Source organism: Mytilus californianus, unplaced genomic scaffold (genome assembly GCF_021869535.1).
Source record: "Mytilus californianus isolate M0D057914Y unplaced genomic scaffold, xbMytCali1.0.p SCAF_9, whole genome shotgun sequence".
Taxonomy (NCBI): domain Eukaryota; kingdom Metazoa; phylum Mollusca; class Bivalvia; order Mytilida; family Mytilidae; genus Mytilus; species Mytilus californianus.
In genome coordinates this window covers 80595557-80619208 of record NW_026262745.1, presented here as the reverse complement: position 1 = coordinate 80619208, position 23652 = coordinate 80595557, and the positions used below count along the sequence as shown (strand labels likewise).

Here is a 23652-nt window from a genome sequence, read left to right as displayed (position 1 = left end):
ATTAAGCCTTTAAACTGAATTAGTATATTCAATATTTATAATTTATCCGGTTGTGTCCGTGTGTCCGGCTACAAAATGCATGTCAACTATTTTTTTGCACCGGAACCTTGCCACTAATGACAATCTGAGTAGATGTACATTTTATATCACAGTATAATATCGGCAACAGACGAAGAAATAGCATAATTTCATTGTAAACGATTAAAACTGTTAAAGTCTGTTTTCAGTCGAAGTCCGAGTCACAGTGGCATAACCATTCCGTGAGAGGGGGGGGAGTTGTAAGTCGAAGTTGACGTCACTATGGTACCAGATGTAACGGAACTGTGGAGAAACAATCCACTATGTTGATCATGCAGAGAGGAAGTCAATTTAATAAATCGTCTAATGGAAAAACGGGGAGAGGATCTGAAAAATCGGTCTACACTGCAGTGTAAGAGGAAGAATCAAATGTTAACACTGCCGAAGGAGCCGTTAGAGTGATTACACCCAGACAGACAGGTTATTACAGAACAAAGACAATTGCATATTGAAAACGGCTCTTTTTAGAGTCTCAAAATCATTTCAAAAAGAGTCTGACTATTGTTGATATAATAACTTAAAATCACGAAGGAAGGAGTGTTTTTTTTTTTCTTTCATTTTCCTCTTCGTTTAGTTTTCGCTTATTTGAATTTGTCTCCAGAAAATTAGGAAGACTTAGTTCTGATTTGGTTGCTTGCAGTAACTTATTCTTTTTTCTTGCAAACAATGTTTAATAACATAATAATCTAATACATGTATGTAAAATTCAATTACAATATTATAATTTACATTTTCATACAACAAATTGTCCAACACATCTTTATTTATAAATGAACATAAACTAATCCATATTCATAAATATGGCAATAAACGGCAAAGGGTACATTGTAGTTACAGTAAGCACCTTCGATGAACTGACAGCTGAACAATTCTTTTTATAGTGTAACGGAACCCCACCCTTTAAACCGCCAAAGGATTTCAAGTGCATACATATCCCACATATCTAAGTCCAAATTACAAGAACCCATTTTACAACTTCTCTAACCAGTTTTAAACATTTAAATCATAACTATATCATACATAGGGGAAATTCCTAAATCAAACGAAAAGAAATATATCTAAGACACAGAATTTACAAGTACATTTTTATATATTGACCAAAAACGAATAATGTTTTCATTATGACAGCTTTTATTAAATAATAAGCAATTGAAATAAACAATTTTTAGTTGTAGAAAGAGTTTCAATATCATTGCATCAATTTTGCAAAAAGTATTTTATATATCTTAAAATCAATTATTGATGTAAAATATGGGAAAGTTTTGACTTCACTACCTAACTGGAAATAATTATTTTCATAAAAACTACAAATTTCAGGTTATTCAGATCATCTGTCTTTTAGTCCCCTAACAAAGTCTGGATTCAACGTGGTCAGATTTATCAGGAACAGATTCACCCTCAATTTGGCCATTAATTCTGTAGTCTTCTTTTTCTCTTCCTTTTCTCTTCTTAGCCTCTCTGCTTTCAACTGTTCTATTGTTCTATTAGAGGATGTAGTCTGAGGTCTGTCTTTATCTTTACTTTTGTGCTTATGTTTCTTCTTTTCCTTGTGTTTACTGATGATGCTTATGCTTATGCTGAAAAAAAATATTGCACAATTATACAATATTTATGTAGTTAGTTTTCAGCAGAGACATATATACACTGTGTATATATGTCTCTGTTTTCAGTAAGAGCTAAATCAACATGTTTTTAAAGAAGTTGGTTTATTTTATTACGTTGGTGGTTTTATTTAAATTTTTCAATCAGTTCAAACATCATAACCAAATAACTGAATTCGTAATGATTTTCAATATCTTTATATCTACAGCGCTGGGCTTTTTATTTTTATTTCCACGGTGTTCAACTGTAGCCTGGCATCCTGACCCAACCTAATACTTCGTCGATCTACTGTCGATCAGTGAGCCAGGATGATCCAGGATCCCAGAGGCTCTATTAAACGGAACGGATACGAAGTCAATGCCGGAAAAAAAAATTCTGTGTCGTTTATTTTTTAAGCGTTTACCGGACAAAGACGCGCACTTTGCCTTATTCAAAACGTTTATTTGATACGCGTGTTGCATTGGATACAGAACTATAAACATTATTTAGAAGTCACAAATATATATACACAAATTGCATTATAACAAAGGTCTCCAAAATGGATGGCGATTTTGAACTTGAAAAAATACGCCAGGAAATCCAGCAAGAAAAGCAAATGAAGTAAGAAAAAATGTTTCGATGACAATATTAAGGTTCATCATAACAAATGGACAAAAATGGCTGTATTTACACCTCAAAAACTACTCTGTGTACAGACTAACCTGTGCAGTTTGGAAAGTTTTAAGGCCTGGCATCCTCTAGATATATAAAATTTAAATGCATTTTGTGTTTCAGAAAGATAAAATCTTTTTGGATTTTGATGGGCATTTTTTTCCTTCCTGCTGTTGGTGTAAAAATAAACACAAAGCCTCCAACTATCGACCAGTCTCATTGACTTCGATCTGCTGCAAACTATTGGAACATATTGTTCACAGCACCATCATGGATCACTTTGACCACCACCAGATCCTATGTGACCATCAACACGGTTTCAGAGCAAAAAGATCTTGCGAAACCCAACTCCTGATAACACTAGATGAAATTGGCAAGAATTTGGACCAAGGAGAACAGACAGACATCATCCTGCTTGATTTCTCCAAAGCTTTTGACAAAGTGCCCCACAAGAGACTACTCCAAAAAATGAACCACTACCGAATACAAGGAGTAACACTCAAGTGGATACAAGACTTCCTAAGCAAGAGAACACAATCTGTACTGCTTGAAGGGCATAAATCCGACCCCCTAGACGTCATCTCAGGGGTGCCACAGGGGACAGTCATTGGACCACTCTTATTCCTGGCTTATATAAACGACCTGCCACAATCAACAACTTCTGAGGCAAGGTTATTTGCAGACGATTGCCTAGTTTATAGAAAAATAAAGAACAGAAAGGATAGCCAGACACTACAAGACGACCTCAACAAACTCCCAAGAGTGGGGGTCACGATGGCAGATGAATTTCCACCCCGAGAAGTGCATCGTGATACGGATAACCAACAAAAGAAACCCACTGATAAGGAACTACCAACTACATGGTCACACCCTAGATGCAGTTGAGCATGGGAAATACCTGGGAGTCACCATAAATCACGACCTACAATGGAAGACACATATCAACCAGACGGTAGGCAAAGCATCAAGGACACTAGGCTTCCTGAGAAGGAACCTAGGGCGGTGTAAACCAGAAGTCAAAGCCAATGCCTACATCACCATGGTTAGACCAACTCTTGAATACGCTTCCTCTGTATGGGACCCCTACCAACAAAACCTTGAAAAAGATCTAGAACAAGTGCAGAGGAGGGCAGCCAGGTTCGTGTTCAATGAATACCAAGACGTATCCCCAGGTTGTGTCAGCTCTTTAATGGAGAGACTAAGATGGGAGCCTCTTAAAGATCGCCGCTGCAAAGACCACCTCACCATGGCCTACAAGATACACAATAGATTGGTAGACATTGACCCATCAAACTACTACAAACCTGGAGATTCACGGACCAGAGGAGGTCACCGCATACACCAACAGCGTACTCTAAAAGACCAGTACAGGTACTCCTTCTTCCCAAGATCAACCAGGGAATGGAACACACTACCGGAAAAAGCCACAACATAAGCTACACTCGAAGAGTTCAAGGCCAACCTTACCATCCTGCCAGAGGCCTTGACAGGAGCTTCTCACACCTAGAACTCCTTAGATCCCAGATGTATATAGTTTTAATTTGTAAATAATAATTACTGTAAATAGTTACTGCTGGTTTTGATAAAGGAGGAGGAAAGGCCTCATGATTATACGAGCAAGAGTCATTATACACTCAAGAAGAGTCTGACTCTGTATTGAAAGAAGAAGAAGAAACAAACACCTAAATTACATTTTGATACTGTCCACTCATTTACACCCTTTAACTCACCTATTGTTGTGTAGATCTCTATTGTCCTTCCATTGTCCATGCCAATCAAGGACAATCGATTCAATGCAATACAGTTGTTCCCTGAGAGGGAGCATCTCAAAGATTTACCCAACTTAGTTTATTTTTACACCTTCTGCAGGAACGAAAAAAAAATGCCCATCGAAATCCAAAAAAGATTTTATCTTTTTGAAACACAAAATGCATTTAACTTTTACACATCTAGTGGATGCCAGGCCTTAAAAGTTTCAAACCTGTACAGGTAAGTCTGTACACAGAGTAGTTTTTGAGGTGTAAATACAGCCATATTTGTCCATTTGTTATGATGAACCTTAAAGCATTTGTTCAAACGGCATATTCTCGAACATAAAGTAATGTCCCCATGAAATATTATCCATCGGACCAAGGATTTGTATAGTATCTTACTATACAAATCCTTGGTCGGACAAAATTTTATATAAAATATTGTCCGCAGGCATTATGAAACACTGTCCAGGACAATAATTTTTTATGAAATAATGTCCTTGTCTATGAAATTTTGTCACCTCTTTCTGGAAAATATTTCTTAATCTAATTCAGTCTTCCCTGAGAAATCCTTTGACATGAAATTATGAGCGTCTGGAATTTTTAAAATATTTTTCATGAAAAGTATTTGTGTATAACCATAAATTGCTGCACAAATTAATTATAATTATACAGGGTTGTTTGAGGGTAGAAATGCCCTTTACCGTCAGGCGTCAAACGGTCATTTTCGGCTATTGTTAGCGTCAAATTGGTTGAAATTTTACTGTGAATCGTCAGAGGTCTCAAATAATTACCGTTACCGTTATTTTGGGAAAAAAATTAACGTGATTCGTCAAAATCAGTTGATTTTTTTATCGTCTTAAAGAAAGTGTACATTTTATCGTCATGCACCAAAAATTACCGTTAAGATTTTTTACCGTTATTCGTCATGAAGGTATCCCCATTACGACCCTCTTGTTTGTTATTATCAATCAAATAAAACACTTTTATGCTATCATTATCTTAAATTTTAAATGTTTATAAATATATAAACTTCCTTTCCAGGAAGACAAAATTTCATGACAATCCATCTATGAAATATTGTCTCAATATACACAATATACAAATACAATACAAACATGACAAATACAAATATTTTATTGGCACAAACACAATTACAATAATTGGCAAAGACCCATATTTCAGTACATTATTACAATGAATACAGCATAATGAAATAATATGTTATAATTAAGAAGATAAAATCTCATTTCTATAATCCAGACATTTACGTATAAAAATTATAAGAACTAGTCACTTTCAGGACTTTAAAAGAATTGCTATTAATGCAACATTTCATATTTACCTGATTCTCACTATAACTTGTGAGAAGTATATTTAATATAATAGTTTTAAAGTTTATTCTGTAGTTAGAATATTTTTCACAATTCAGTAGAAAGTAATTTTCATCTTCTACCTCACCCGATTTACATACATTGCAGACTCGTTCATTGGTGGGTAAACCTAAATATCGCCCTTTTTCTATAGCAAGATTGTGTGCACTCAATCTTATTTTACACAGAGATGACCTTTCTGATTTGTGCCTTAGAACAATTAAATCAACATAAGTACTACACTGATTTGAATTTAAAATTTTAATTTGGATGAATTGTAATTTTTATACGACCGCCAAAAATTTTTTTGTTTATGTTTAAAAAATTTAATACAAAAAAATGAGATTTTTGACAACAATGGTAGCCTGCCAAGTTCAACTCTACAAGCAGCATTAATTGCTTTGCAATGAACACCTAAAATTTCTTTTATGAACTTCATATGGAATTTTTCCAAAATGGAAATTTTGTCTCCTGAATTATCCAAAACGCCCCAAAACTCACTACAATACAGCAAGATCGGACTTACTAATGAATCAATCAAATAATTTTTCTAAAAGTTTACAAGGATTATCCAATCCAATTGTTTTCTTAATCTTAAAACATGCTTTTCTAGCTTTTTCCATAAGTAAGGATACAGCTAAATTAAAGTTGCTATTACACTTCAACATTATTCCCATGTAACAGTATTTTGAGACGGTTTGTATGACATTATCATTATAAATAAACTCATTTAAATGTTTTTTACCATTAGAATTAAATACTAATACCTTTGATTTTTGAACATTAAAATGTAGTTTCCAATTCGAGCAATAAGATAAGATAAGATAAGATAATTTTATTAACCAATCATGGTGCCCAAAATTTGAGCTATACAATCAAATGAATTACAAAATAAAGCACAGTAAATGATTAGAATGATAAAAGTACATTTAAACTAAAAACATGAATACACAGTCAAACAAAGTAGCATGATTATAAACCATGTTATTGATAAAACATAAAGTTATTTTGGAAGCCACTGTGACCTGGAGAAATTCCATAATTTTATAGTCCTAGGTCTATGGGAGACAACAACTGATCCATTTTATTATATATTTTTTTCTTTCTATATTTTTTTTCAAACTACATTGATATTTTCTAAGAGTTTCTTTCATTCTTCAAACAGTGTTCTCCCCAGGATTTTTGGATAGCACCAGGGTAACGCGTGTGGACTTCTTGGTGAAATATTTCATGCAATCAGTTGTGTTGCGTCACATCGCTTAGCTCTAGTTACTTATGATTCATAATAAAATATCCATGTGAATTTAAAGTAATTAAATCTTTTATAAAATCCAAAATCAATAAAAATAAAATATCATTCAAAAGAGAACAAAAATGTTCAATTTAAAAACTTTCTAGTTTATAGAAAAAAAGTTGTTATATGTGAAAGGATTCCTGTCATAAGAAGATATAAAATTAACAAGAACAATTAAAAATATTGTTTTATTATTTGAACCAGTTTCTATCTTAGATTTTCAGTAAAAAGAAATTTTTCATAAATTTTAGAACATTTTGCCATAGATTTCATGTAAATAATAACCTTTCTCGTCTTTGGTGATAATCAAACATAGATACAGACTTAATACTGCCCTAAAATCTAAATCTTTATTTGTCATGAACCATTTAAAAAAGAATTCCTAAATCTATAAATTTATCTTTGGTCTATAGATCTATAAGTAACCATATCCAATGTCAACAACTAAGTCTCCCTATTTTCCCGCCTAAATGACAGGAAGTAGATATAAATAGATTTAACATGTGCTTATGGATAAAATTTGCAAGATTACTTCTGTTATTCATTAATTATGGATATAGATATCCAGTTTGAAGGTACAGTCATGCATTTTATTTATAAAATATAACAGATTGCAATTAATTTTAAATAAACTTGAATATTCTACGTGAACTAACTGGGTCATGTGATATGTACAGACAGATACTACAGTTTGAAACCCGACTATCATGCAATAAAAATAACTATGTCATAATTAAAGACAATATTGGTTTAATCAGAGACATATAATACTATAATATAGGAATTGGGAAATGTATAGTTGTCCATTATACGTAATGAGCCACCATTATGATGTACAAAAAATGTACCTATCGGGGTCAAGACACTGTTTGTGTACAAAGTAATTGCCGACTTGTCACAGGTCAGTGCTTGGGTGGAGAGTGAAGCCATAAAATAGTTATCTGTGATCATCAAGTTATGAACTCTTAATTAAAACACAAAAGAATCATGTTAAAAGTGTTAATTACATCGATTAAATCCAATCAACAAGGTTAACCTCATAAGGAAAATCGATCACGTGGTGTAAACAATCTGTTTTGAACTGGTCAAATTTCACCTGGAATTTTATACCGCACGGAAAAGATTTAACAAGTCGTTTAAAACTTTACCGATTTACGATTTTTTAACTGAAAATTTTAGCACCACGGAGAAAAATTATACATCGCGGTAAGAACGATACCACCACGGTAAAAAAATATACATCGCGGGCCCGCGGTCCTTTAAGGGCCTGGGGAGAACACTGCTTCAAAAAGGGAGTGCAATAATTTAGATAAGCTTGAAGTGACAAACAAATCTTCAAATGAAAGAATCCAAACAAATTTCATTTCTTCAGATATCTTTGAAAAATTTTTGAATTTAGAATTTTAATTAGACAGATGTTATGATCTAGTATCTTTTAGAACAGGACATTTTAAAAGAAAATGTAGTTCGTCTTCAACTGCGTTCTTACATAGCTTACACTTTCAATCTTCAGCTTTAATACCAATATATCTCCCTCTTTCGATTTCAAGATCATGACAGCTAGTTCTAAATCTTGTAATTATATGCCTGTCTTTTTTTGAATTTATTGTTAAATATGGTTCAAACATAAAAATATTTAAAAATTTTCTTTAAGTTCTTAATTTATTGCCAGACTGTATATTGATACACTTCCCAGAACTGCTTTCTAAACTAGCTACCCAAATTTCTTTAAATTTTATTGTTAGAGAATTTTTTACTTTTTTTAATATATGGTTTTGTTTAAAATTTGACTGGTTTACAAATAGATAGCCTAAACCTAGGAATTTAAAGATATGTTTAATGTTTCCTATCCAAGATTCCTGGTTAGGTTTGTTCATAGAATGGGATAGATTTATGGCCTCCCATAGGATAATATATATTTGAAGGTTCAATATCTTTCATAAAATGAATCCAATATTTTATCATATTGATAATTACATAATAAAGTGTAGGGAGTGAACCTAGTTCCCCTCTACATGCCATAATTGATGTTTTTATATTAACTCCAAGTGAAAATTTACAAAGCTTAGTATGAATTTTCTCTAGAACAAGATAATCATTTTCTTTTGATATAAAGTTATCGAAATGTTTTGTTTCTTATGTGGTATATAACCCCAAATTTCAGATCCATACAACAAGATGGGTCGGATTGTATGGTTATAAATATGTAATAAAGTACTAGGTTTTGGGCTTTCCACTGAAAAGGTCTTTCATAATATGAAATAGGCTTTCATTCCTATGTTATAAAGTTCTTTCTTTGCTATTTGGAAGCTCCCAGATGCTGAAAAATTTATTCCTAAGTATGTGTAGTTCTGTACATATTCTAAAATCTGGGTTCCTAAGGATATTTTAATATTTTCGTGTCGTCCTAGTTTGTTAAATACAAGAACCTTGGTCTTTTTGGTGTTAACTGTCATTTTACAATCAACTGTAAATTCAAATAATTTATTAACACAATTTTGAAGTCCTTGCTCTGATGATGATAAAAGGGGTTCTCATTTGGGGGGGTCTAATCCGGGATCCCGCTTATTGTTTTATCAGATTCCCGTATCCCGCTTATAATTTTTTTAGTTTCCCGTCTCCCGCTTATATTTTTTTTTTATAAGAAGTCGCCTTGCAAGAGCCCTCCTATCGGTATATCACACTTGTATTACCATTGGCAAGATATCAGGGAACTGATAAATGGCTTACTGTTGTCACAAATTTAGGAATGATACAAAAAGTTTGTCAGTGACTCGCCAAAGGTGGGTGGTACTCTGGGCGCCAAGACTGTGAGAAGCGTAACTACATGTCCAATAAACTGTTGGTAAAAATTGCGGCAGGGGATCTGGGGCCGCTGAATGCACCCAGCAGGTCTAGGGTAGATTTGAGAGTACTCGAAGTTGCTGAAAGCTAGTTGATTGATTGATTGATTGATTAATTGCTAAAAATGGCAAATAGTTCATGATTGTTCAGGACAAAAACAAATTTACAATAAATACAACAGGTAGCTAGGTCCTGATCGTCGAGGATGAAGGTCTGGAATTTTAGAAATGCAATGCATAGAAAATGTGGTTTTCTTTGATAGGAACATAGATTTTGCTTTCAGTAGACCACCTTACGAACCCCTCAAAGAGTTGTTGCAAGTTGCTTAACGTGTAGAGAGCGTGGCATTCTCTCTACACTAGCGGCATCGGATTTAACGTCCCCATTCTGACCAGACGTGACTGCGTATTTATACATTTGGCACAGCCAAAACGAACGTCCAACTTTGGCAAGGATTTTATTGTAGGTCGGATAAGGACCAAATGGAAAGCTAGTTGAAAGTCAACAACAATTAATAAAAAATAAATCATGTATATAAAAAAAGGCAGGGTTTTGAGCATGATGAGGGTAATTCAAGTATTTGTTGATAGAAATGAAATTATCTGAACCAAAGATCTAGTTTTTAGTTTATATAAGGTGGAATATAATGACATTCTATCCAATACTCAATTCACTAAGGATGATAGACTAGTGTACAAATGACATTTGATAATTAAAGAGTTTTACCGAGTTCACATGTATCTACAGATAATGTTGTTTTTATTTTTTGTATATAAAAAAAATATTTGTGAAAAAAATATGTGTTAGATACGTGCCTAAAGTGCCTAACGGCACTATAGATTATATTGAGAAAAAACGGAATACATTTGATATGATAAACAAACAAAAATTACTTATATCCCCATCACACTAGGACCACGATCCCACTACGATCTCAGAAATTATAAAATTTTGAAAGTCATAGTAAGATCGTGGTAAGGTCGTTATAAGGACATGCCAAGTCTTCATGATCGTGGAGCTTTGAATATGCTCAAAACATTCGTAGTGTAGTCATGGCCAAAACTAGTTGAAGTAGAACCGTATGAACTCAGTCGTAGTAAGGACGTACATGTAGTTAGATCGGGATGGGCGTAGAAGCATCTTATTGGAAACGTGGTGCAATCGGGGTAACCAATGGAAAATATTTCGCTGCAACCTTAGGTAGGCCTATAAGATTTCACTGCGACTATCCCGATTTCACTATACGTCTTAATTACGCTTCTACAATATTGATTCGATTATTCTACGATGAGGAAGACAATAATGCGCTGCTACTTTGCCCTTGTCGTCCTCGTCCACATCACTACGATTCTACTACATCCTAGCCACGAGAATTTGAGACCTCTGCTTTTTATTTAGCACCCCGATCTCTAAGTGTTTTTAATACCTTTAGTGGAAAGTTATCTCCAGGAAACTGATGTGTACGATGGGAAAGTCAAGATATTTATAGGGACGAAGAGCGTAGTGACAACGAAGTGGAGTCGTTTTTCGATCGTAGTAGACACGTATTGAAATCGGGTCCTTGAAATCGCATGCGATCGGGAAGGTTTTGGAAGAAGCGTTCAGAGATCGTGTAAGTCGTGGAAAGGTCTTATTAGACGCAGCAAGAGTGTGACAAGATAGTAACTATAGAACGTGTTACTGTCGTAGCGAAATCGTTGCAGGATCTTATCAGGATCATAGCAAGATCGCAGTATCAACGTGAAAACTATGAAATAAATTAATGAATATTCAAGCCATCCATACCACGATCTCTCTGCAATCTTATCTATTTTAGTTAGTGAATCACTCAAGTATAAGGTCAAATCCTTATTCATGGTCTTGGTCTAGTGTGATGGGGGCTTAACATCCACTTCATTTGAACTTTGGTGGACATCTGTCTCATTGGCAGTCAATCCACATCCTTTTTTTCATTTTTTGACAACAAATTTTGATTCACGCTTAATAAAATGATGATTTTCCCGGATTCCTGGCTCATTTTTTGGTAATTTCACGTGTCCCGCCAGACTTTATTTCCCGTTTTCACGGACCATTATTTGACTTTCACGTGTCACGCTTACAAAAATCGGTCAATCCCGCGTCACGCTTAGACCCCAATGAGACCCACATAAAAGAACTACATCATCAGCATACATTAAAATATTTAAAGGGTGTGTGTTTATTGGGATTGGGTCACATGTTTGGTCAAAATAGCTTGGCAATCATTTAAATATATGTTAAAGAGGCAGTGACTAAGATTATCCCCTTGTCTTACTCCTATTATTTGATTTAAATAGGTTTGTCATGTGCTGGTATATTTTTACACAGGTTTCTGTGTTTCCATACATACACTTTATTATGTCATAAAACTTTGTTCCAACACCTATACATTTAAGTTTATAAAAAAGGTGGAGATGTGAGACTGAATCTAATGCATGCTTAAAATCTACAAAGCATGCATACAGAGGCTTCGAATTATTTTTCACAAATTTTTGAATGATGGTATTTAACACAAACATATGGTCTGTTGTGCGACATCCTTTAGTAAAACCAATTTGCTCACTTCTAATTATATCTCTGGTTTTAAAAAATTTTGTCAACCTGTTATTTAGAATTAGATTAAATAACTTGCCTATGTTATCTGCAATGGTTATGCCCCTGTTGTTTGCTGGATCATGTTTAGAGCCAGACTTGTGTATGGGGGTGATAAAGCCTTGGCCCCATAATTTTGGGTAAATACTACTTGAAAATACTAAATTAAAGAGTTTTTGTATTAAAGGGATACAAACAGCTTGGCTATATTTTATCATTTCATTCGAGATCATGCTAAATCCACTTGATATAGAATTCTTAAGACCTTTTATTGCCTTTTCTATTTCCTCAGGTGTTATCAAGTAGTCAAGTTCATTAAAAACATGCAATGATTCAAGTTTCTTTTTAATCAAATCATCACTATATCGAACATTCTTATTTAATTTTTGAAAGTATTCTTGCCATTCAGATGGGTTGATAGTATTCTCAGAGATGTTTTGACTATTATTTGAGATATTTTTAATTTTATCTAATAGTTGCCAATAGGCTTTGGGATTTTGATCATATAAATTATTGAGTTTATTCATGATGTCTTGTTTGAATTTTCTTATTTTTGCTCTTCTTTGCTTTCGATACGATTTCAGGCATTTAAAAAAGAACCCTCGTATATAAGGACATGTGTTTTGATTTTGCATTGATTTGTATTTTCGATACAAGTTTTGTTTTAAATTTATTATATCTTGATCTTGCCATTCTCTTTTCTTTTAAATTTTCTTCTTCTTGCTTTTTTTTGGTTTTCTAATAATTTTCTTTAGTGATAAATCTGCAGCTTTTAGGAAAATCTTTTTTAAATCTTCTGCTGCATTATTAATTGAATCTTGGTCGTAAATTTTATCTTTATACTGTCTAATAAAATTTTTGATTTCATTTGAATTTATAGCATCTTGAAATGCCGAGACTGAGTTATCATCCCCTAATTATTTGTCTGGCATTAAAGCTAGATTTGAGTTTCTTTCATATACTTTTGTGTTGCATTTTAACATGCATGAGATCTGACAATGATCTGAAAAATCAGGTAAAAAATTATGAGTGTGAAAATATGTGAAATTTGGTAAGAGTTCTTCAGATGCTAAAAAATAATCGACCACACTGCTTCCTAAAGGTTGGAAGCAAGTGTATGCCCCCTTTAAGTCACCCATTGTTCTGCCATTAAGGATACGCAATGATGAAGATATACATAGAGATAGGAGTTGTCTGCCCCTAGTGTTAATAGAGCTATCTTTACTTTTTCTTTGAATTAAACTAGAATCACATTTGTAATTGTCAAATAATAGAATATGTCTGAATCCATTTGGATATGACCAATTTCACAAGCAGTTCTTGCATTTAAATCCCCTGCTATCATGTTTCTTCCTGATTGGGAATATTTTACTATATCATTTTCAATCATTTCAAGAATATTATAATCCAATTTTCTATAGTAGGAAGAATTTTCAGGTGGATTGTATACAATACTGTATTACAAATATATAACCTTCCTGAAACCCAAAGAATGTTTTGTCTAACTTCAACCATATAAAATCATTTGTGGCATGTTCTAGAAATTTTAACACCCTGTCTTATTGTATTAAGTATATACACTGATAAGCCAACCGTGTCTTTTCCCTTGAGGTTTGGTTCTAGATCTTATAAGATGAACCGGTCTTTGAAAATTTAGAAGTTCCAAACAATTATCCAGATCACAGTGGGCTTCTTGCAAGCAAAAAATGTCTTGCTGTAAAAGGTTGTCAACAAAAATATCATCTTCAAATTTGTTAAATCCCTTACTGATATAACCATTGATATTCCATGTTGAAATTTTAAGTTTTTTTTTGTATAAATCGTGCGCTTACAATGATCAATAAAATTAGCATACACTAGAACCAGTAAATATAAGTCATAAAAATATGAGTTGCATGTAACTGACAGTAACTGTATGCTACAGTGATTTGTGATGTATAAAATAAACTACATATACATTAGTTTATATTCATAAAATTGTTCACTTTCTTTGGAAATGTATACATACAAGTAGATGCTTGTGTGTACATATTTCTATCATTTATAGATTCAAGCAACAATTATGTGTTAAGATATTGTAGACAGACTCTCTCTCTCAAAAAAATGAAAAGAATTAATAATAAAAACAAAAACTGGTACTTATGATATACATGTACATGTATGTATATAGATATAAAAAAAAAAAAAATTTAAATTTAGTTCTCAGTCGTATCTTTTAACATGTTTAACAGATGAAAAAAGTCAGTGTCATGGTGGTCTTTTTAACTATCTTTCTCTATTCTGATTTAAATATTATAAACTTTTGTATTACAACATATTATTTGCACCAGTGTTTTGAGTCTTAATCTCACATTAAAAAATAAAATAATAATCCATATATACAGATCATACAAACAGTGACTGTGGTACTAAAATTCTTAACTCGAGAAGTACATGTATATGTAGGAAGCTATAAGTATATAATCAATTATAATAATGCAATTATACATTTTTACATATATATGCCTATTCATTCAATTAAAGTATGGATAATTCCAGTCATAATTGTTCTGATCTGATATCCAACTACGTTGAGAGTTTCTATTTCTCTTGATATTAAGTGCCTTTTATAAGGCAAATTTGAGGTTTGTGACAAAAAAGTTGAGGTGTACCTTGTCAAAATTAAGGAATCTATGGTTTGCATAGCCTCTGTACCCTAAGGAAGAATTATCACAAAGGTGTATGTTCTTTTTATGTAGGAAAGTGTGCTGCAAGATAAAAGCCAAAATTATATTGCATTCTTGTATTTTTTTGTTCAAGATGTAAGAGTCTCCTCGACATAACCCCAATGAGACCACTATAGAAGCAGATGGCCATTTTACATGTATGCTATCAACTAGGGAAGCGAACTCTCCACAGGCGTTCTCCATGTTTTCATTGTTTCTTACATCATTTGTGAAGAGGTGCAAGGCTACACAATCAAACACCTCAGTACAAGATTTTATATATGATTTAGCTTTTCAATTGTGTAACATAACTGTTTTCTTACTGAGTAACCTCTGATAAACTCATTTGTTCTAATTGGTCTTAGGTGAGAGTTTCCTAACAATAAAATCTTTTTTTGTGTGTTTTGTTTGTTTAGGCTATGTCTTTTATTGGTTTGTTTATCTATACTCTGCCTTGTGTGCTAAGGGTTTTTGGTTGTTTGACTAGTGTGGCCTGAATTTTTATTTTGTGTGTTGCCCTTTGGTGAATTACATACTGAATTTTTATTTTGTGTGTTGCCCTTTGGTGAATTACCTACTGAATTTTTATTTTGTGTGTTGCCCTTTGGTGAATTACTCACTGATCTATCATTGTGCTCATTTTTTTCATTAAAATTTGTACAAAGATTTTCATCACTGTTACATATTTTATCAGATAACTTTTTAACATCAATATTTGTACACAATTTTTCATTTTCTAACAATTCAAATTTGTTTTGAACTTTGCATGCATAGCTTGGTTTGGTTGTACTTTCTGATAACGCATGTATGGTATCATTAATTTCTTCAAGCTTGCTCTGATGTTCTTCGGATGAAGTTTTTATTTGATTGCTTAATTTTTGAACTTGCTGTGCGACTCAGTCCATTTTCTTCCTGTCTTTTGGTAAGTCTTGTGTTACATTCTTAATTATAGGGATCATCATACAGCTTTTCTCCACTAAATCATAAAGTGATGGTTTTTGTAGTGAGTTAAGCACTTTAATGTCTTTCTGTATTTGTTCTACCTTCACAGAGGTTTGGTTGACTTTTTTACCCATTTCTAACAATGTACATTGTAGCATCACTTCGTGCTCGTTCTACATTTGAGTCACTTAATATTGTTATGAACTTTTAGAGTTTTCTCTATGTTGTTTACTTTCTGTATGGTTGCTGTTAAGTTACTTTCAAGATTAGGCAAATCTCTTTTTAATGTATTGATTGATGTAACTATTGATTCTTGAAATCTGCTGGCTACACTGTCTAGATAAGAAGCATCCAGTTGATTGTCTGTGGATGTCTGACATGAAGTGTTGGTGGTTGATGTATTTTTGTTGTTTTCTATCTTTTGAATAAAATTTTCAGGTATAACAAGGCACTTTTGGCAGTGTATTTTCTTTGCTGTTAATAAAAGATTGATAAAATTGACTTTGAATGTTAAGTCATTATATATTTGAAATTTCGGCTGCCGTATATGACAAATTCTTTTGGTCACCCTCTGTATGTACAATATACTAAGTATTATTTTTTTATAGTCCAAATGATTATGATGTCTGGAAAGTGGTACCCCGATTCCCAGAAAACTCCCAAACTTTCAATAAGAACCTAAGAACTGAGAGATATTACCAGAAAACTTGATTTTTGCTCAATAAAAAGTACATTTTTACTTCAGGAATTTGATTTATGTATCTTGAATAATTATGATAACCATATTGTTATACAAGGAGTATATATGATAATGGCTGTTTTTGTGGTGCATTTCTCTATTCAAACATTGAACTACTATCTTTTTACTCCTCTTAGGATTGCCTTTCGATATTGATAAAAATTATTTGATAAAAACTTAACATTGTAGATGAATTATTGTAGGGTGACATAGGGTTATTTTCATTTCCACCATTTCATTTATTTAGTATTCTAGTGTCAAAAGTTGGACATTTTTTTCATTTTCTCTAATTTCTCATCAGATTGTTAAAACATTTTAATGTTTAGAAGGTGCACTTTATTTACATATTCTTTTTTCCCGATACTGTGCCCACTGGCAGATTTAACGGGGAGGGATTATAGGGCACTTAAGACACAGTGCAGGAGGTTTTGCCAGGATGACACAGTCGACCCTTAGTTCAAATCCTGCAGAGGAAAGAACAAAAATTTGTTACCACAATCTTTCAGATCTTACATTGTTTAGCTAAATTTCAGACAAAAGTACATGTACGGTAAGCCCTGTGTAACCTAGGAGAATGTCTGTCATAACTTCACATATATTTAAAGTACAATGTGCACAAATGTATATAACAAATGGATATTATTATGACTGCATGATAAGTCTTATCAACCTAAGTTTACAAATGCAGTCATAATAATATCCTTTTGTTATATACTGTCAGTGTTGTTTTGGAGGTATCATTTTATGTATGCATGAGATTATCTTATTCATCATGATAAAAATAAAGAAATCAAATTGCATATCAGCAAAAAATAGCTTAACATTTAATTTGATAGTGATTTCGCCGTTTCTAGAACACTTTTTTTGTGATTCTATACAAGAATATTTAGTTAGTGCACAAGTGCATGAATCAAAATTTATGAAGGAAAAAAAGTCACAGGAAATTATGTAACTGAAAAAAAATCACAGGAAAAAAGGTCACAGGAATAATTTTTTTAATGTCACGATTGTCAAAAAAATATAGTTAATTTTAGATATATAAAACTTTTGAGTATATATATATATACTTTTAGACAGATCTTTATTAAGATGTAGGCAGAAACATATATAATGTATTATATGACTATAATGATTGGAAAAGTCACAGGAAAATTAAAATTATTTGAAATTGACTGTATGTAGTTTAAATATCAATTGGATAGTGTTTCAGAATATTTCGACATCTTCAGGGTTTGAAATTAGCAAGGGCCCACATGCCAATGGCCCCTATAATTTGGTGTGGGCTACTAAAATTTCTGCTTTTCTTGTATAGAACTATATATATTAGCTACCAAATTTTAAGCTGCAGGCAACCATGCCAAAATTTTAACTTCAATCCCTGATCTTTAATGTTATAATACAGGGATGTGGTATTTCAATGTTTGTGTTTATTGTAATATGATAAATTTTCAATGACTATAAACTAAATTTTGTCCATGAAAAAGTCAAGATTTTAAAACAATTCAACAAACATATATATATACTTTTAGACAGATCTTTATTAAGATGTAGGCAGAAACATATATAATGTATTACATGACTCTAATGATTGGAAAAGTCACAGGAAAATTAAAATTATTTGAAATCGACTGTATGTAGTTAATATCAATTGGATAGTGTTTCAGAATATTTCAACAACTAATTTGCTTCAATTTAGTATTTACATTTCCTGTCAATCGTCTACTGTCTGGACAGATTATAACACTTAAACTCCTTAAATTGATGTTATTTACATGTATTTACCTTTAAAAGTTCTGTATAACTTCTAAAGTGATGAAATACTACTAAACATTTGTACAAAAATGGACATTATTTCCTATCAGATTTGTCACTTTTTTTCCTACATTTAAATCAAATGTGTGACTTTTTTCCTACCAAATTTGTAACTTTTTTCCTTTTACCATAGAAACAGCTGATCTGCAAACTTTTCCATCTACCTACCCCAGTACATCTTGTACTGTGTTATAATCCTAGCCTAGATAAAGCTGACAAGGAAAGGCATTACTTGACTTACAAAAGATTTTTTTTATATTCTAATAAATTGGACGAGTGGTCTATATAGAGGGATGGACACAGCGCAGGTTGTGTTGCCAGGATGTCACAAACGCATTGGTTCAAATCCCATGGAAGGAATCACAAAGATTTGCTTCCACAAATTTGCAGATCTACATACATTGTATGTATATACATTTGTAAAAATAAGGAGATGTGGTATGATTGCCAAGGAGACAACTATCCACAAGAGTCCAAATGACGTACATGTAGATTTATTCAACTTAAGGTCATTATATGGCCTCCCCTAATCAATGAGTAAACCCACACAGTATAGTCAGCTATAAAAGGTCCCACCATTTGTCCATGTCAAAATGTAAAACAATTCAAATGAGAAAACTAATGTCCTGATTTATGACAGACAGAAATCAAGTTAACAAACAACTGTTGAAATGGAGGATCCTGGACAGGCACATAAAGAAAATGGCAAGGCTTAACATGTTTGTTATCACTTCAACCATCCCATTCACCAGGGACAGTGGTGAAACAGCACAGCATAAGAACAACTGTAAAAATCTGTGGGAAATAAAAAACAACTAACATAAAGAACAAAAAACACAAGGGTCAGATTTAAGACTACTTGCAGTTACTGGAAGCTAGTTCAAAGCCAATTACATTATAACTGCTCTCCCAATCTAAAGTATCAATAGTACTAAAGGCATCACAAAGAGTCCTGAGAAAAGCATGACCTTGTGCAATGCAAAATATAAGTTCATAGTATCAACAGGATGAAGTAGCAGTACCATACGTTTTATAACTATATAGCAATAACATTGTTGGACTAAATTTCAGTCAAAGTGTATATACATGTATATATATATAAATATATGCATTCATATTTATACCCCCGCTTTAAAAAGTGGGGGTATACTGTTTTACTTCTGTCTTCTGGTTTCAGGGTTTATATAAGTCAGCTATACGTTTTCAGATTCATCACTCAACAACTTCCTGTTTACCGAATACTTACATCATTTTACCCATGACATCCAAGTTGTAAATTTTCGTCACATTTTTCTCAGGAACTACATTACAAGGATTTCCGAAATTTGGTTTTAGGGTTTATATGAGTCAGCTTTACCGTGTGATGCGTTTTCAGATTCATCACTCAGCAACTTCCTGTTTACCGAACACTTACATCATTTTACACATGACATCCAAGTTGTAAATTTTCGTCACATTTTATGTCAGAAACTACATTACAAGGATTCGAAATTTGGTTTTAGGGTTTATATGAGTCAGCTATACTGTGTGATGTATTTTCAGATTCATCACTCAACAACTTCCTGTTTACTGAAATATTTGGGCGGGGTATCATCAGTGAGCAGTAGCTCACAGTTTCACTTGTTTCTTACTTCATCATCATTCTGTCTATTCCCTTTTATTGCCACATTTTAATTGATTCATATGTTTTGAGAACAGTCTCTTCAACTAGGGATGTTAGAATAATTAAAGATTAAGTGCCTATTATTTGATGGTACATTGTACTCTTTAAATATTACAGAGAAATGTTGGAGCAATCTGCAGCTGAGTTGAGAGCTACTGTAGAAGAACTAGAGAACAGATATGATACAGTTGACAATGAAGGTAATTTCTTGGAAAGTTATGTCCTTGACAGTTTAAAACTTTTGCTGCATTAAGTGCAGCTCCACCAGGAAAAGATCTTAACTATTATTGTATATGGTAATTATGGTTGGTGATTTCTCCATTTGTTATTATCATATACAGTCTGGCGACCTTGAAAATGACTGAAATTGATAGTATACAAGTATCTGAACTTAAGGATGTAGTCATTTCAGGTTTAGGAATTTTTGGTTAGATGTTCGGACTCCTAGGTTTTTTTCCTATGATACAGGATAAAATATTTTGCCGCATATCACCCACTTTTCTTTTCATAGAAGACTTCAATAGCTCATAAAAGGTCATTACCAAAATTTAAGCAGATTCTATACTTCTTTATTTGAGACCCAAATAATGCCAATGCTAGATATAAGGCTAAATATAAAAATAAGAAGATGTGGTATGATTGCCAATGAGACAACTCTCCACAAGAGACCAATTGACACAGAAATTAACAACTATAGGTTACCGTAGGCCTACAACGATGAGTAAAACCCATACTGCAAAGTCAGCTATAAAAGACCCCGAGATGACAAATGTAAAACAATTCAAACGAGAAAACTAACGGCCTGATTTATGTACAAAAAAATGAACGAAAAACAAATATGATATACAGCAACCAACGACAACCACTGAATTAAAGTCTGTGTCAGCCTTTTCACACCATTTAAAAAAAAATCAAATATCTAGAAAAGGAGTTCCATAACCTATCAATATTTTTAGCGTATTTTGTTCCTTGACTAATGCTCTTCTGATTTATAGTATCAATTTTAAATTCCAGATTTTTGAATTTCACCGGACTACATCAATAAAAAGCAGGAAAAAAGTGAAAAGTCAGTGTCGTTGTTTTTGAAATATAAGCAATTGAAAATTTGGCAGGAAAAGATTTCTCTAAACTTTTCACACATTTAACATTGGCACAGTTTTCCTTTCAAAAGCTATAAAAAAAATAACAAGGATTTTATATGATGTTTAGAAATTACTCTTTAATCTATATGCAATAAAATTATGAAAAGAAAAGTAGGGGTTAGTAGGCAACATTTTTAAATGGCACTTCATGAATAAAACCAGAGGATTCTGATATCTGACAAAAAGTCAAAAACTAGAGGAGCGAACATCCTTAATTGGATCTGATTTTTTGAGTTAATAAACAGAAAAACTAAGTAGTGGAGGGGGCATTAAGTTTTACCCTTGTCCGTCTGTACGTCCCGTACGTCCCAAAATTGGTTTCCGTTCTCTAACTTTAGTTTGCCTCAACCAAATGTTATGAAACTAATACACAATGCTTATTACCACAAAACACAGATCAATTTTGAATTTGGGTGGCGCCACTTTTACTGTTCTAGAGTTATGCCCCTTTACAAATGGAAAAATTGCTGAATTTTTCATTTCCGTTCTCTAACTTTAGTTTGCCTAAACCAAATGTTATGAAACTTATACACAATGCTTTCTACCACAAAAAACAGATCAAGTTAGAATTTTGGTGGTGTCACTTTTACCGTTCTAGAGAAATGCCCCTTTACAAATGGAAAATTGCTGAAATATTTGTTTCTGTTCTCTAACTTTAGTTTGCCTCAACCAAAAGTTATGAAACTTATGCACAATGCTAATTACCACAAAACACAGATCAAGTTCGAATTTTGGTGGTGTCACTTTTACCATTCTAGGTTATGTCCCTTTACAAATGGAAAAATTGCTGAATTTTTCGTTTCCGTTCTCTAACTAAGTTTGCCTCAACTAAATGTTATGAAATGTATACACAATGCTTATTACCACAAAACTCAGATCAAGTACAAATTTGGGTAGTGTCACTTTTACAGTTCTTGAGTTATGTCCCTTTTTAACGTTATATGCAAGCGGGGGCATCATCTGTGTCCCATGGACACATTCCCCATTTATTTATTTGAAACTTTAAGGAATATATTATGATATCTTTTCACTTTTGAAAAGTGACTTTCTCATATTTTAACTATTGACCATTCCAGCAAAACATATAAGTAAGTAAACAAAGTATTGCTTGTTATATTAGCTGACTGAGCCATTACTTGGTGTTCATTATCAATAAACTTATGCACAAAGAACTAGGGACAATATTAGGCATGTAAACAACTTTGAACTTTTTTAAAAAATAAATTGCCATCAAAAGCAAATTAACAGTTATTTAAAACGGGTCAACCTAGGTTGTCTCTTGTTAGTATGTGTGCTTGCTTTGAGTGCAATAGGTCATGTAAATTAAACCAAAAATTAAAAAAATTACTATATCCTGTTTCTCTGATAAGCAAGGACATAAAATAGTAAGAGCAGAGACTGACTGGCTGAAAGTCAGAATAATGTGTCCATGTATGGTGACATGTTTTCTTATTGGCTGACTTTCCTTTTGAACTAGCATGTTAAAAATTGGTGTTGGTCTAAGATAAGTACAAAATTAAGCCGGAAATATATTCCTATCACATAATTTGGCAGATACCTATCAATTATTTTAATACAGTTATCTTCTTTCTTTTTATAAACAAACCCATGTTTTAATTCCAATAAAAGCTGTGGTACAACATCAGTTGTTTTTTGAATGACACAGGAGATAAAGAATGACATTATGTTGGTGTTGCTAAATAGGAAATTAAATAAAAGCATTTTTAAAATAAGTCTACATGTACACTTTTCAATCGTAAAACAGTTGCCTGAGTTGGTCTTCCAGAACATTTTTGCTTCATCAAATCAAAATGGCTGCCTTTAGAACATGTCTTATAGATATATAGGTCAGCATCAAGGTATGAAAGTTGTGAACCTCCCTATTAGAATCGAATAATTTGTTCATGTAATACTCTATTCTCTTTGTCCATATCTTTACACTGAGTATTAATGAGGTGACCATGTAAATTGTAAAGTGTTGACAAATGCCTTCCCATATTAAAATGAGCATGAAAGAATATTTTCTTTATTTTAACTCAATTTCATATGATTTGGCATTGTTATACTTTATTTTAAAGACCTAACTGCCTACGGATGTACATCTCTTTTACTTCCTTCAAAAGAATATACCAATTTTTCTCAAAGAAGAAAACAGCATATCAAAATATTTTGTCCTTTTTTTAATTTGACATGGTCTGATTTCAAAAGGTATAATTGTGAACCGTTTTAATAATTGATGAGAAAATGTTCAAAATTTTTAACATGTAGATTTATTTTAGAGATTTGTAGTAAGATTAGCATTCACCATTGTTTTATTTTTTTTGAGATATTTAATTTCAAGAACATTTTTAAAAGTTGATTGATTATAAATGCTGTAGCTACTTTTGTATGACTTTTTGGACAATCCATGAGGACAGAAGAATTCCACGGAAGTGAAAAAAGTCTA

At 32.6% G+C, this 23652-nt stretch overlaps 1 protein-coding gene and 1 long non-coding RNA gene across 9 annotated transcripts in view; one reads left to right on the top strand and one right to left on the bottom strand.

Annotated features, from left to right (window-relative positions):
- LOC127716515 (uncharacterized) overlaps positions 1-23652 on the bottom strand; it is a 98895-nt gene that overhangs the window by 39548 nt on the left and 35695 nt on the right. The window lies entirely within an intron of this gene.
- LOC127716496 (coiled-coil domain-containing protein 169-like) overlaps positions 2118-23652 on the top strand; it is a 90264-nt gene continuing 68729 nt past the window's right edge. For all 8 annotated transcript variants that reach the window (XM_052222734.1, XM_052222733.1, XM_052222730.1 and 5 more), the window contains exons 1-2: positions 2118-2280; positions 20182-20264. In XM_052222734.1, the coding sequence (XP_052078694.1) occupies positions 2219-2280; positions 20182-20264 (145 nt within the window). In that variant the 5' untranslated portion in view covers positions 2118-2218. The remainder of the gene's footprint in view (positions 2281-20181; positions 20265-23652) is intronic.